Source organism: Leopardus geoffroyi, chromosome D3 (genome assembly GCF_018350155.1).
Source record: "Leopardus geoffroyi isolate Oge1 chromosome D3, O.geoffroyi_Oge1_pat1.0, whole genome shotgun sequence".
In the NCBI taxonomy this organism is placed as follows: Eukaryota; Metazoa; Chordata; class Mammalia; order Carnivora; family Felidae; genus Leopardus; species Leopardus geoffroyi.
In genome coordinates, this window is record NC_059339.1 from 50,164,412 (window position 1) to 50,181,177 (window position 16,766).

The 16,766-nt window shown below is 38.7% G+C and overlaps 1 protein-coding gene across 1 annotated transcript in view; it reads right to left on the reverse strand.

Annotated features, from left to right (window-relative positions):
* Nucleotides 1-16,766, reverse strand: part of CDH2 (cadherin 2) — a 216,087-nt gene that overhangs the window by 172,822 nt on the left and 26,499 nt on the right. The window contains exon 2 of the mRNA XM_045458563.1: nucleotides 13,815-13,926. Within this exon, the coding sequence (XP_045314519.1) occupies nucleotides 13,815-13,926 (112 nt within the window). The remainder of the gene's footprint in view (nucleotides 1-13,814; nucleotides 13,927-16,766) is intronic.

Below are 16,766 nucleotides of genomic sequence, written 5' to 3' on the forward strand. Positions count from 1 at the left end.
GTTTTGTAATCATTCTTGAGGGGGAAAAAAAAAAGACTGATCAAATAAATGTACACGTACTGGCAGCACGAATTTTAATACTCCAGACAAGTAAGAGAGTACTAGCAAGTGGGGGATGAGAAGTTGAAGGTGCATGAAATGCTTCATCTGAACCAGTCTTTATAAGAAGCACTGACCTCAAGGGCTGGAAGAAAAGGACCGTACAATGGACAGAAATCAGAAGACAATATCCAGACCACATGCAGCCACTTTTTAATCTTACGCATCTGAGTGAATCACTTCACCTCTGTGAACTCAGTTTCATTATGTGAAAACAGAAATGCCCCCCATACCCCCACTGCACGCCCTTGTCCTACTTGACTCAGAGTTTGCAGCAGCTAGATAAAATTTCCTAAACTTCTGAAGAAGTATGTATGAAAGGCTATGCAAAATAACGTACTTATAAAAAAACAACGTGAATGCCAAAGGTAAGGTGATTCTTACAAATCTAGTGTAGCGCTGCTGAAATTTCCATGTTGAAATCACTAGACATCATTATGAATAACCAGCCAAACAAAGGATGCATCTGTTCTTAATTGCCTAGTTTATTTAGGCTGCCTGAAAAATGATTAATTATAATTATTATTTGAGATGCATTAAACAATTAGGACACTGAAATGGAAGACTATCAGGGCACCTGGATGGCTCAGCCGGTTAAGCGTCTGACTTTGGCTCAGGTCATGATCTCACCAGTTGTGAGTTCGAGCTCCACATCGGGCTCTGTGCTGACAGCTCAGAGCCGGGAGCCTGCTTCAGATTCTGTGTCCCCCTCTCTCTGCCCCTCCTCCACTCACACTCTGCCTCTCTCTCTCTCTCAAAAATAAGTAAACATTAAAAAAAAAAAACAGAAGAAAAAAAAAGAAATGGAAGACAATCAAACCTCTGACACTGGGGTACTAATATGGACTGAGGACTCATGTTATTGGCTAATTTGCTAACCATTAGCAACAACACTATACTAGAGCTTTATCAATTTGAGTAGTTAGTGTGAAATTACCTCATAAGGGACCATTTTCCTATGCATAAATGCAACAAGATGCTTTACTAAATGTCTTCAGCATCAACAGAGTAGATGACAAGTCAACAAAAGATGCCATAGCAGATCTAAGTGACGGAACTGAAGGAATACTTACATAGACACATAATGTGAAAATCCACAAGATTTAATTTCACCAAGGAATTAAGAGAATAAGTATTCAGCTCCGTTGAGATTTTTCTCTGATCATTTCATGAAGGTGGCCCATTCCTTTTGGCCTTTAAAACCGCACAGAGATTCTACGCAGAAACAGTTATAATTTAAATGATTCCCACAGATTGTGACTATTTTCCCCACTAGTATTTTGTTATTTACTAACACTAGTAAGTGTTAGCTGCACACTGACATTTTCCAAGGCAATGCACAGTGACTTCCTTACACACTCCAGAAACCAAATATTTGCTGAATAAACGTATAGAACACAAAGACTTCCCAAGCTCTAAAAACTTCCATATCAATACTTTCTTAAATTCCTAATACCTGCTAATCTGGAATAGTTAATTTAAAGTGAGTTTCTGGGGGACGTCTGTGTGGCTCATTCTGTTAAGTGTCCGACATCGGCTCAGGTCATGGTCTCATGGTTCAGTTCATGAGTTCGAGCCCCACGTCGGGTTCTGTGCTGACAGCTCGGAGCCTGGAGCCTGTTTCAGATTCTGTGTTTCCCTCTCTCTGTCCCTTCCCGACTTGGGCTTTGTCTCTCTCTCTCTTTCAAATATAAATAAACATTAAAAAATTTTAAATAAAAAAAAAGTGGGTTTCTGAAATAAAAGACCAAGTAATAATGCACTGGCCCTTATTTGTAGCATTTAAAAATGGAATTCAACAAACTGCAAAACAAAGTCAAATGCCAATGTAAAAGGAGAACATTAGGAAGGCTAGTTGATGTCAGAGGAAAATCAAATGCAGTATATTGGTGCTTCCCCTCAGAAAGGAATGACCTTCGTTAAATCATAATATCAGTAACTGAAGGAGAGAGAAAGAAGGAGATTTCAGCGCTAGGAATTGCCTGAAAGTAGAACTTATGAGCCATTTTCTTTTCCATAATTTTTTTTAACCAGATAAGTACAGAATCTTACTCCATTTATTCACACTTATATTAGAATTTACTAGTCTCCTTACTTGAGCATCTGGTGAAATAAATGTTAAGATGTTTAAAAACAAACAAAAATGTAATAATAGTGTATAAAGATATATTCTGATCAATCATTAACACAAACAAAGGTTTCATCAATGTCCATTTTATTTTTTTAAGTTTATTTATTTTGGGGGGGGGGGGGAGGAGCAGACAGAGAGGGAGAGAAAGAGAAGAATCCCAAGCAGGTTCTGCGCTATCAGTGGGCTCGTACTCGGAAACTGCAAGATCATGACCTGAGCCGAAATCAAGAGCTGGATGCTTAACTGACCAAGCCAGCCAGGCACCCCAATCAATGTTTATTCTAAATGCAGGTAATATTTGTCCAAAGACAGAAAGTATGCTTCTATATAAACAAAACAAAACAAACGAACAAGAAAGAAGAGGTAATGGACCACTTCCAAAGTATACGATCTCTAAAAATCCATCTGATCTGTGTTTCTGTCATGGAAATACACACTAAACCCAATTGTGTAAGTTTGGTGAAAACCACCTTTATAGAATCACCTGGAGTTCACTTGTAGCAATGCATGTTCTTAGGACTGAGACCTTAAAGTCTGGGGTAGGTCTCAGGAATCTGTACTTCAACAAGCTCCCCTCAGGGCAACTCTCAAGCACCCCAAAATCTGAAAACCAAGGATACTGGCTTTAAAAAAAAAAGTTAAAACAAGAGCACTCTGGAAGAGTTATTTCCTGTACATTTTAATATAGACACTAGGAACAAAAGTTAAATTGGAAACGATAAAAGCATATAAATAGGACAGAAGCATGTCACAGTCAATTTAATAGGCAACGTGATTAAAATCTGATGAGTTCAATTGTTAAAAGGATACTCCCTCATACTACCGGAAATCTCAAAATGAGTTGAAATGATGCACTGTCACAAACTATGATCTGCTCCTACAGGGAGGCACCGGGCATGTATGTCCAGGTGTAAGGACACACATCTTCAAAAGTGGCTGGCATTCTCAATTTCATTCTTTTTCTTTTTTAATATTTATTTAGTTTCGAGAGACAGAGCATGAGTGGGGGGAGGGGCAGAGAGAGAGGGAGAGAGAGAGAAGGGGACAGAGTCTCCAAAGTGGGCTCTGCCCTGACAGCAGAGAGCCCGATGTAGGGCTTGAACTCACAAACCGTGAAATCATGACCTGAGCTGAAGTCAGACGCTCAACCAACTGAACCACCCAGGCTCCCCTCAATTTCATTCTTGGTACAGCTCAGATATTGAATATTAGCATCAAAGACGATTCCACTTGGGAAAAAAAAGACTAAAAGAAATTTTTTTTCAGAACGACAGTAAAGTACCCATGAAATGAACCTCATCCACATTGAAGAAGAAAGAATAATAGGTCAAGGTGACAGTGACTTTCCCTTACAAGTGGGCAAATCCCAACCAGAGTGATCTATGAAAGATTCAACAAGGAACAATTAAAGAAGCAAACTTTAAATTCCTGCAGAGACAGGATTCAAAATATAAAGTTATTGAAGGCCTCCCCTACCAAAAACAAAAAACAAAAACAAACAAAATCCTCAGTTTGAAAATGTAATGGATTCATCATAATGGATTCACCTTTGTTCTATGTTCTAGAAGTTTAGGGGACAATCATTTACTGACATAAAAATTCTCAAGGTGAAGTAGAGACTTTGTAACAACTTAGATATGCTTTAAAAGATATATGCATTCTTGAAAACAGATGATTTTTTACTTTTTTGTTAAAGTTAATGAAATTCATTTTTCTGCAGGAATCTGAAGCAGTAACTGGGATGATCTAAATCCCTTGTTATTTATACCTTCATACATCTGCAATAGGTCTTTTCTCCATTGCCTGATGTTAAGAAATCTTATTTAAGAAAATTATAGACCATGAACTGAACTATAGTCTTAACATGTCTCTTGAAGTTGCTGTAGGCTGAACCTCATCAACCACTTTTTGGTCATTTAACAATTTAAAGTGTGTGGGGGGGCGGGGGGTACGGTTTACTCCATCGATCTGGCAGCATATGTCACCTAAAAACTTGTAGATGTTATTGTACACCCTTTGTTCAGATGAGGATTTAAAGTAAGTACTGGCATTGATTTCTGAGGCTACTATGTGTTTGGGTTGCCAGTGGGGTCTCCAGATGATGTTGAAACGAGGGCCTTTTTGAAAAAAGAATCAACTTATAGGTGTAACATTTGAGTGCAAAAATCAATTTTTACAAGTGCAAGATGGTAAGCAGTTCATCTGAAAAACACCCCCGAGTTTTAGTTAACCACAGGCTTAACAGGGGCCAACAGAACGATGCAGCGGGAAACAATGCCAAGGCCACCTTGGGCTGCACTGGAAGGGCCGCATCCACATCAAAGGCAGGAAGACAGGGCAGGACACGGAAGATCTGAGTTCAGTTTCCTCTATTGAAAAGAACAAGTAGACCAGGATGCTTGAGCACCACTGAGGAAACCATCTGATGTTCAGCCTGTGGCAGAGAAGATCTAAAGAACCAAGGTGATTGTGTTTAGATACGTGAAGCATCTCTACGTGTTAAGTTCGGATTTCTCCTGTCTTGTTGACCACCGCTGCTTGATCCTTGAAAAGGGCCTGATAGATGACAAACGTGCAAAAATACTCATTGAATGAAAAAAAAAATGATGAAATAAATGGCCTGGGAGCATAAGAGAATACACTTGCTGGTCTGTATGATGCCAAAAGATGAGACAGGCACCAGTGGGTAAAAATTTTAGGAACATATGCTCCAGTTAAACTTTTTAAGAAACCACTTTTTAACAGTTAGAGCTCTCCAAAGACAGAGCAGACTTTGTAAGGGAGTGATCTCCTCCTCATGTGGGGGGGAGGGAGCAGCAGTGGTATTCTTGCAGAAACTGGATAACCATCTGTCAAGGATGCTACAGCAATGAAAACACTGTTTACATCATCGAACACCACAAGGGTTTCATTTTTATCCTATCTGCCATTTCTGTAGAGCAAGCCTTCTGCTGACATGAAATCATCAAGCTGAAATGAAGGATTTTAAACCATTTTAGGAGTGACTCAACAGAATGTGTTAGAGTGGTTCCCAAATGCAGGTACATAAAAACATCTGTGGAGCTCGTCATCAACACAGGTTTCTAAGTCCCACTTGATCTCATTTCTCTCGTCTGCTCCGTGACATTGTCCTAGCAATTAGCTCCTCTCTTCTGTACCATCGCCATTCCCCTCACTACTGGAGTCTGTGCTGTCCCTTTGCAAACCTGTCACTCCCTTCTGTAAAAAGAATATCCTCGGTTGACCCTGCTTTTTTCTCCAACCACCACCCAACTTCTCTTCTTCCTTTTAAGGGAAAACTCAATCTGTATCCACCATCCTGCCTCCACCTGACTGTTGACCACGCCCAAATTGAAGACCCCAGTTACTCCATGTTGCAGAACCAATGGTGAATTCTCAGTCCTCATCCAAGTTGATCCTTCACAGTAGCATCAGACGCAGATGATCAAGCCCTCCCTTTAAAACATTTCCTCACATGCCTCACATGACACCACACCTCCCTGATTTTTATCCTACCTCCCTGGTCACTCTTTCTCAGTCTCCACTCTGCCTCTTCATCCTGACTTCCTAACACTGGAGTGCTCAAATTCTTGACATGAAACCATTTCTTTACTTTCCTTGGTTTTCTCCTCCTCACACGGGGATCCTTAGTGAGTTCAGCCTGGCTCTTGGCTCTACTTACCGTTTACACACTTAGGACTCCCCATGCTGCAGCCTAGCTAACTCCACTGAACCCCAAACCTACATCTAAATACCCCCCTGACGTCTCTGACATTCATCTCCACAGATTCAAACCAAATTCCTGATCTTCCCCATCACAGTGGCTAACATCCTTCCCAGGGTTCAGACAAAATATCACAGAGTCATCCTTGACTCTGTTTCCCCACCACTCACCCAAGCCATCAACTCTTGTCAGCTCTACTGTCAAAAGAGATCCAAATAAACTAGGACTTCTAATCTCACACCACGTACAAAAATTAACGCAAAATGGGTCAATGACATGAACGCAAGAGCTAAGACGATAAAAATCTTAGAAGAAAACACTGGAGCAAATCTTTATGACCTTGGATTTTGCAGTGGATTCTTAAGATATGACACAAAAAGCAAGAGCAACAAGAGAAAAAAAAATGGACTTCATCAAAGTTAAACACTTCTGTGCATAAAAGGACATTATCAAGAAAGTGAAAAAACCTAGAGAATGGGAGAAAATACTTGCAAATCGTGTATCTATTGAGGGTCTAGTATCCAGAATATATAAAGAACTCTGACAACTCAAAGACAGAAAACAATCCAATTTAAAAATGGGCAAAGGACTTGAATAGACATTCCTCCAAAGAACACACCCAAATGATACCCATGAAAAGGAGCTCAACATCAGCAGTCCTTAGGGAAATGCAAATCAAAACCAGAAAGAGGTACCGCTTCACACCTACTAGGATGGCTACAGTCGAAACAAATGGAAAATAAGAAGTTTTGGTAAGGATGTACAAAACCCAGAATCCTTGTGTATTTGCTAGTGGCCATGCAAAATGGTGCAGGTGCTATGCAAAATAGTTTGGCAGTTCCCCAAAAAGTTAAACACAGAATTACCATATAACCCTTCAATTCCACTCCCAAGTATATACCCCAAAGAACTGAAAACAGGTACTCAAAACAAACCCAAAACAAACAAACAAAAAAAACCCATACGTATACACATGTTCACACTACCTCTAATCACAATAGCCAAGAGATGAAAACACCCCGAAAGCCCAACTAATGAATGAGTAAATAGTTACATAGTTTAGAGACAGACTGTAAATCATAGACGTACATACATACATATAAAGGAGTACTATTCGGCCATAATAAGGAAGTCCTACTGACACATGCTGTGTTGTGGACGAACCTCCAAAACATTACGCTACATGAAAAAAGCCAGATAACAAAAGGTTTAAGGAACTGGGTCAGGGAGGAAGTTGTTGGGAGAAAATGCTTCATGGATAAGGGGTTTTACTTTGGAGTGATGAAAATGATTTGGAACTAGACACAGGTGGTGGCTGAAAAACATTGTAATGTATTAAGTTCCATTAAATGATTCACTTTAAAATGGCTAATTTTAGGGGCGCCTGGATAGCTCAGTCGGTTGAGCATCTGACTTCGGCTCAGGTCATGATCTCGCGGTTCATGGGTTCTAGCCCCCCGTCGGGCTCTGTGCTGACAGTTCAGAGCCTGGAACCTGCTTCTGATTCTGTGTCTCCCTCTCTCTCTGCCCCTCCCCTGCTCACGCTCTGTCTCTCTCTGTCTCTCAAAAATAAATACATGTAAAAATAAATAAATAAATGAATAAATAAATAAATAAATAAACAAATAAAGTAAAATAAAAATAAATAAAATGGCTAATTTTAGTTTATATTAATTTCACACCAATAAATTATTTTTAAAAATATTCAGAATCCAAGGGACACTGGGTGGCTCAGTCAGTTAAGTGTCTGACTCTTGATTTCAGCTCAGGCCATGGAATGGAGCCCTGCATTGGGCTCCATGGAGCCTGTTCAGGATTCTGTCTCTCCTCTCTCTCTGTCCGTTCCCTCGCTCGCATGTGCTCTTTCACTCTCACTCTGAAAATAATAAATAAAAACACATTTAAAAAAAAGTATTCAGGGGGCACCTGGGTGGCTCAGTTGGTTAAACATCTGACTTTGGTCATGATCTCAACAGTCTGTGAGTCTGAGCCCCGCACTGGGCTCTGTGCTGACAGCTCAGAGCCTGAAGCCTGCTTCAGATTCTGTCTCCCTCTCTCTCTCTCTGTCCCTCCTCTGCTCATGCTCTGTCTTTCTCTCCCTCTCTCTCTCTCAAAAATAAACATTTTTGAAAAATTAAACATAAAAAAATAAAAAAAAAATTCAGAATCCGACCCCTTCTCCTAACTCCAGTGCTACCCCATTGGTCCAAGACACCATCTTCTCTCACTGACATTATTACTAGTCTCCTAAGTGATCTTCTCGTTCCCACCTATCCCCTTTGTTTTTTCTCAACACAATAGCCAGAATGATGCTATTTTGTCAGTCAGATCATGTCTTTCCTGGGCTAAAAGCCAATAGTTTTTTATATCCTTATAGTCAAAGCCAAAGTCCTTACAGTGGTCAACAAGGCCCTACCCAATGTGACCCATACCTGGTCTAACCTCCTCTGACCTCACCTTCTACTGCTCAGTCCTTTCCTCTCTCCACAAACAGATCACAACAGGCTCCTCGCTGCTCCGCCAACATTCTAAAAACACTCCTGCCTCAGGGCCTTTGCGCTTGATGTTTGCTCTAGTTTGAATGCTCTTTCCCAGACAGCTATAGTTCTAGGAGCATCTCCAACAACAGTTCTTACTCAACTATCTTCTATGCAGTGATGTCTCCCCTTAAGCATCCTATTTAAACTGCAGAACCACACATTCTCCCTATTTCCCCTTCTCTGCATTATTTTTCTCCATAGCATTTACACCATCTAACATACAGTAAATTTTACTTATTTCTCGTGTATATTTTCTACTCCTCTCTAGATGCTTACTCAAGAGCCTAAAAGGACAGTGAGAAAGGGGCTCTCTGCTCCTAGGACGACAGATTTTAAACCATTTGGGTGCCTGCTTGCCAGCGTGTTTGCATATGTGAACTGTGACTTACTTTCTTTAACACAGTCCTAGTTGCAAGTTTGAGACAGTCGGCCTCAGCTACTCTAAATTACTGAAGATTATAAATAACTGTAAAGGATTTAAAAAAAAAAACAAAAAGTGACCACCCAAACTGGCTTATCTTGGTTTGCAGCATAACATTAAGATGGATCTAAAATACATCAAAAGGGATATTAAAAATTCCAAGTATTAAATAAAGTCCAAATGATTCGATGAAGACAAGGATGGAATTTCTTAGTTCTTACGTTGATCTTATTACTGCCACATGGTATTAAAACAAGGTCCCCACCCCTAACAATCTACGTGGCTGCATTTCATCTGTAGCTCCTTGGAGTTTATCATAATATCCCAGAGAACAATCTCAGTACTTAGTGCCTTTTCCCACAACCATTGGAAATCTAAGTTCAAGGGACTGGTCCACTTTATAAATAAGATATTTATAAGCCTACCTTTCAAATATTTAAAAACATCTTCACATTCAATAACAAAAAAATATGTACCAAAATTAAAAAAAAATTAAAACAGCGCCAAGGTTTTCATAACAATTCAACACAAGCCTCAAACACAGCAAACTACTGGAAATAAAGATGGCTTCCCCATTCAGGAACACATATCATACAAAAATACTCACGTTATTAAAAAAGTCGTGCAGTTGTAAAGCCCTGCTAAACTAATAAAAAGTATTTTAGTACCGTTATCTAAAGATACCATACATTACAGCTTCCTCAGAGCATGTTAATGCAGACAAGCCTCAATCAGTAAGTAAACTAATCTAAATCAAATTCCCTCCACTTGAAAATAATCATCATGTCCTGCCCAGAGTTGGTGAGTATAAATGGATTACTGAAAATATTCTCGGTAATTGCAGGTTGCTATTTATGTTGACCAGAGTTGGAGGAGTTTACTTAGTGAAATGTCGAAGCATGCAGACCACCGATGCACAACACACAGGAAAATCACTCTTGACATCCATACTAAAAACAGCCTGCTTCCTCTCTGCAATGTCATGGGGTGGTTATTTCATAGTGTCAGATACTCTGCTGGGGACAAAATGAAAATTTATGATTGCAGTTATTTTATTTCCGGGTAATGTGATACCACAAGAGATTTTTCTAGTTCAGCGGAGGAGAAGTTAAATATTAAAGACTAAATATTATTTTCCAAAGCCCTAAATTTTTCTGCTCGTAAACAGGTGTGTGCAAAATACCAATGGTGACAATAACTGAAGTGTATTTTTTAATTATGGGGGCTTTGTTTGCCTTATAGTCACCAATTCCCAAATATGTCTAGTAACACATAAGTCACGGAGGCGAGTGGAAATAAAGAAGACCAGGCCTAAGATAAACTTGTCACAAGACACCTGGCCAGTTAGGCGAGCTGTCGTTAGCTCTCATTGTTTCCTGGGTTATACTATAATGTTTTGTTTTGTTTGTTAATCATCGCCATCATCAGAATTAAATTAGGAATCAGGAAACCTGGGTTCTAATTCCAGATCTCCAGCTAACCATCTAAAGAGCTGTATAATCATAGGAAAAGCCTATAATCTCTCTGAGCTCCAATTTGCTTATCTGTAAAATGAGGGAGGTTGATAATAAATGCTTTTAAAATGGAACAGGAAAATGCAAGGTAAAAATGAGTCCCTCAACATTTTAAAATTGATCCTAATTTACAAAGGCAAACACAGAGAATACCACAGGATAAAAAAGGAATGTTTTTCACTTGAGGGGAAACAGAAATATGAAAAATATTATAAAATTAAATGGTCATGAGGATGTAGCAAAGAACTAACATACTTTTAGCCTTGGAAGGAAGAGTCCTACAAAAATGTAAAAATAAAAAAAAAAGTCAATAGTCTACATTCCCTTTGGCCTAGTAATCCTACTTTCGAGCATAAATCCCACTAAAAAATATCCCTAAAGAAAAATCAAAGTTCTCTAAAAAAGAATCTCCATAGCAGCACTATATGTAAGAGAGAAAAATTGGAAACAACCTGTAAGTGCAAAAATAGAGGCACAGTTAAGGAAAATCTGGTTTTGCTAGCAAAATAGAACAAAGGCCTATATGGTCATTTTTTAAATACTGAACCATCTTCAAAAGAGTGGAAATAGTCAACAGGGTATAACATGAAATGTAAAGGTTCATCACAAAATACATCTGTCTTCTTCATGATTTTATAGAAAACATATCAATGACAACCGGGAGAGAAACTGGAGGGAAACAACTAGTTCATTGGGTGCAATCTTTCTATAAAGTTCATCACAACAGCAAAAACAACAACAACAACAACAACAAAAACCCAAAAGGCAGATGGGGAGAAGAGAATGCTCTCCACACTACAGCCCAGCTTTTACATTTTCATGTTTCTTCTACATAGCTTCACTAACGTGACTAATACCACCTTATATCTCCGTCTAATGCTTCATGTTTTCCAAGCACTTTCACAAAGATTATGCTGTTTCATTGTTTGAAAAATAATCAGCATTTGACACCTCTACACCAAAATGTCAAACTTTTGTACAAGGTCTGGTGTGTCAGGGATGTATCCTATGAAACCATACTCTACATATTGCTCCCCTCTCCCCAAATGTCATCAATAAGAAATCAAAGGAGGCATCAAGAGTCAGGAGTTAAGATTTCCGTAAGCTTTCAGACTCTAAAGTAAACTTTAATATGGTAGAACTGGCCAGGAGGCAAATGCCTTAGAAAACTGTTTACATGCATCTTATGGACTATTGCTTTTTTCCTTAAACATCATAAATCACAAAACCTGGCAAAAAGGATCACTCTGGTTGGCCGAGCAATAGATCCCTTTCAGATTTAGTAAATGTAAGGTAAGTAAACTTCAGCGCACAGAATTCATGAACATAGCCATGGCACGGTATTCAGGTTCAGTGTATAGATGCACCTTTCCATCATTATCCCACTAAAACCTCCAAAAAGATAGAAAAGGTAAAAATGTGGAATTCTTCTAAACAACAATTCTCCAAAGGAAACTTCACTGGTGACAACACTTTTGTTAAAAAAAAAAAAGAAAAGTGGATATTTCACAAAAGCCTGTGTCAATTTTCTTCCTCACCCAAAAACATTCTTTCTACTAATCAATATCTTGAACTTTGTTTTAAGCTTTCAGATACTGGTGTCCTTTAGCATTAATTATGAGTGACAAGGAAAAAGGTAATGGTATGGCACGAGAGAAACAGTTTTTTAAAAAAGGCTAAGAGGTAACAACGGTAACAGTTGGGCATACCGACGCATAGAAGTTCTATCAGAGACCATGATACACGCTTGTCTCAGTGATGGCTAGAGCACAAAGTCAAAAGCAGTTTCAATCTTTCACATAACTCTAGCCAGTTTCTAGGCTATACTAACAAGACCCTGGCAGGCAACTGTGCCCAATTTCTACCCTCACCAGCATTATCTAATAATTAGAAAACAGGCTTTCATTTTCAAAACCATTCAACGTGCCAATGTACTTCATCTTAAATCAGTGGTTTCTAACGACAGACCGTGTGTTGATTTGTAACTAGCAAATTTCAGCAAGCTTTAAGGAAAAGAGACAAATAGAATTATCCATTTAAAAATGAATCTCAGAAATAAATTGCAAAAATTCAGCAAATTCCACTGGTATTTATTCTCTGGCTGAATTATTCCAGAGAAGCGTGATCAACACATTTTGTTTTCAGTATTCAAATAATATTTACAGGTCCCGTAGGTCCTAGGATACCACATAACAATTGAAAGATTTAAAGAAAATGACAAATGTGTGGAAGAACTCCAAGACTCATAGTGAGTAAAATTATGATTTGACTTAAGCCTCTAACATGTCAACCATTACCCATTAGATGAGCAATTCGGTGTTGAGACAGACTAATTTAACATTTACTCATTAAAATACCAGGTAATAAGACAAGAACAGAAAGACGTCTTTAAAAAAAAATCAACTTCAGAAAGATCACATAGGTATGAGCAAATCACATTAGAATAGAAATGAAAATAAAATGATAATCTGCACTAAAGAACCTTAGTAGCTAAGAGGCCATTTACATTTCAAAGTCCTCTGTCTATGGTATTCTTAAGTATTACACCACTAAGGTTTGTCAGTGCTGCAGAGACACTTCAATTAAGGCTGTGTGGTACAGCCCTATGTAAATTAATTAGCTGAGGTTGCACGGATTTTCTAAAAAGAGCTCTCTAAAACAGCCTTAGAGATATGCACGATTTGTGGGGAATTACAATTCAAATACAACTTACTAATCAATTCTTTTTGCTTTCACATTTCAATGACATTTTATGTAATGATAAATAAGTCCATGAAAATACTACTAACCAAAATTGTATTTGCTTTCAATTAGAGATTAAAAAAAAGAGGGGGGCTTTCAAGTTTGTTTATGATACTCAAAGTTTTATTTCGGATTTTATCTAGACTTACTGTCATGATAAGTACAATGAACTTGATCCACATTTAAATAGGAGATGTGTCTATATTTGAAATTCACATGTTAACAACTAAATTAGCTATCCAGTAATTTCTACAAACAATGTATTTCTTTAACTCAAAATATTAAGTGGATTTTTTGCTGTAAAGAATCTCTATTAGAATCACAGGTTTGGCAAATAGTATTCTTCAACATAAGTAAAATGTGTGCAGAAAAACCTAAAAATTAATTGCATAATGGTTTCTACCATAAATTAAAAATGGAAGAATTCTGAAGTTTTCAAGAGATTAGGAGCCTTCCAATTATGTACATAAGAGATTCATAAGCTCTTCTGTAATCCTAAAATAAAGTCCCTACAGTCTCATTATAGTGATTGTGAAAAATTCATACTTGTTATACAGTAGAGATGATTTAGAGACTTTTTAATGGCTAATTTGTTTCAAGAGCATAGACACTGTATGTACAAATATATCTTTTAAGATAGTACCATTGAGAAGAGGCTGTCCTTCATGCACATCCTGCGATAAGACTGCACTGTAAACATCTTCAGGAAATCCAGTCTTGCATAATGCGATTTCACCAGAAGCCTCTACAGACGCCTGCAACACAAGAAAAAAATGTGTGCAATGATTGCTACCTCCTTCAACCGAGAAACATTCCACTTGGCATAAAGCCTCGATTTTTCAGCTATCTTGTACAAACAACCCCTTTGTTTCCGAACAGTTACAATTAGAATGTAGAGGGCAAAGGGTTAATCTTTTTGATAACTGGAGTAGAAGAAACAAATCCCACTTGTCCTGTCCAGTAAAATCGAAATAATACACATTCTAGGTTCTTCTAAAGACCGCACATTTCCATTAAAATGGTCATTGTGACTGAAGAATTATCAAGTGGACCAGGGGTAGGGGACAGCCAAATAGTTTTTAGGCTCCACAAATCACCACCGCCAACTTAACTTCTCAAGAAACATGTATATTCAAGTATATAGATTTTTATATCCTCATCAAATTCCCAGGCTATGAAGTTTGTTTCAATATACTCTGTTAATTAAAAAACAAAACTACAACATACTGCAGGATATAGAGTATCCTGTACCAAGAAAAAAAACAACTAATCAAAAGTATATATTTCTCTACTTTGGCAAGGATACATTAAAAATGTAAATAAAGATTAATACAATTATGTTTCCTTTTTATGCTTAAAAATTAGAAAGTCTCAGGGCATCTGAGTGGCTCAGTTGGTTAAGCATCTGACTCTTGGTTTCGTCTCAGGTCATGATCTCACGGTTCATGAGTTTGAGCCCCACATTGGGCTCTGTGTTGACAGTGCGGGATTCTCTCTCTCTCTGCTCCTCCCCCACTTGTGCTCTCTCTTTCTCTCAAAATAAATAAACTCTAAAAAATTAAAAAAAAAATTAGAAAGTCTCTCTTGCCATCTTCCTCTCTGTTATCACATAACCTTTAACCACCCACGCGACTAAAACTCAACCATACCAAGTTCTATCCACTTACCCCTTCAAGTTAGCTTCACTATGTCTTCCAGCCCTACTGACATCATCACGGCGCTCAATAGCACTTGTGCAGTGTCGACATTAATTATAGGAAACTTCACCCTGCAGTGATGGGGATCCAAATGCAGGAGGAGGAAGAGCCTACAGAAGCCGACAGAGGGAGGGACTGCAGTATCGGCAAGGCTAGCATTAGGAGCTATCTGCACTGGTGAGGAGAATCAGAAATTGGGAGGAAAGAGGAAGGGAAGCCCCAGAAAGAGAGAGACCTGAAAGCAGCTGTCAAAGCAATACAGCGCAGCCTCACCATGAAAGGACTACCGGGATTATGCATGAGAAGTTTTGCAAATACGAAAGCCATAAAAACCCACACTAATCTAATATTTAAACTGCTCTTTTCAGATCTGGGAAAATAAAGCAAAAAGTAAATTTGAACCTTGTTCAATATTGCACAGTATTTAATCGCAAAAAAGTATTAGGAGCCACAGTGAGATATTAGTTCAGACCCTTCAAATTAGCAAACAGTTTCAGTTTGTCATGTGCAAGAAAGGACTGTATCAAGTCAAGGACCCAGAGCAGCCAACTCCCTCACACAGGTGTAGTGGAAGCTGGCACAGACACCACGGAGCACAACTTGGAAAACTCTAGTAGCGATGACTGTGGATACATCCTTGCCTACACGGTGAGTATATACCTATGGAAACTTTCCTATGGGTGCTCCAGTCAATGTGTGCAGGAATGCTCACACGTTCACTGCAGCACGGTTGTAACAGCAGGACCTAAAGACTAACTAAACGTCCATCAAAATTCTCCCACTACCAAACAAACAAACAAACAAACAAACAAACAAACATGCAACAGCATTAGAATGAAGAATTAGAGCTACATTTATCCCCAGGGTTACATCTCCAAACAAACAGTTTCTTTAACATCCATGTAAGACTGCAAGAGAAACTTAATTATAAATCAACCTAGGGATGACTATTGTTTTTAGGTAAGTTCAGAAATCTATTTAAGCAACATTCCAAACTCAGACTGGAGACAGAGCACTCTGCAGCATGAATCTTGCAAAAAAAAAAAAAAAAATGTTTAAAGCATGATTGATGACTCCATTTTTGTACATAAAGTTTAATATAAAGATAATGTGAAGTTATTGACATACATCAAGCAGGAATATAAAAACACACAACGTAGTGGTAACACCAAACTGAGGACAGCAGCTACCCCACCGAGGGGAGGGCGAGATAGGAAAGATGTCAGGAAGCGTCATACAAGTGGCTTTGATTTTATTTGTAATATTTCTTTTTTTTTTTTTTTTAATTTTTTTTTTTCAACGTTTATTTATTTTTGGGACAGAGAGAGACAGAGCATGAACGGGGGAGGGGCAGAGAGAGAGGGAGACACAGAATCGGAAACAGGCTCCAGGCTCTGAGCCATCAGCCCAGAGCCTGACGCGGGGCTCGAACTCACGGACCGTGAGATCGTGACCTGGCTGAAGTCGGACGCCTAACCGACTGCGCCACCCAGGCGCCCCTAATTCATTTCTTTCAAAAAGAATTTAAATCAGATAGAGCAAGATGTGGAGATATGCATAGGAACATGGGTGCAAATTATATTATCCCCTACTTATCCCCTATGTTCTATGTATTTCATACTAAGAAAGAGAAAACATTAAAGACTAAGTGGAAGTCAGGAGTCAAGCTTCCAACACCCATCAGGTTAGGGACAATGGATGGTATTTTCATTCTTGCCTTCTGGAAATATCCAAGCGCTTGTACTGGACCTGGCAAAGGGCAGCACTCATTAAGTAAAAGCTTTTGCTTTGGGTTAACCAAAACAACTAAAGGGAACACTCTAGTTCACCATATAAAATGGACCAAGGTGGGGCGCCTGGGTGGCGCAGTCGGTTAAGCGTCCGACTTCAGCCAGGTC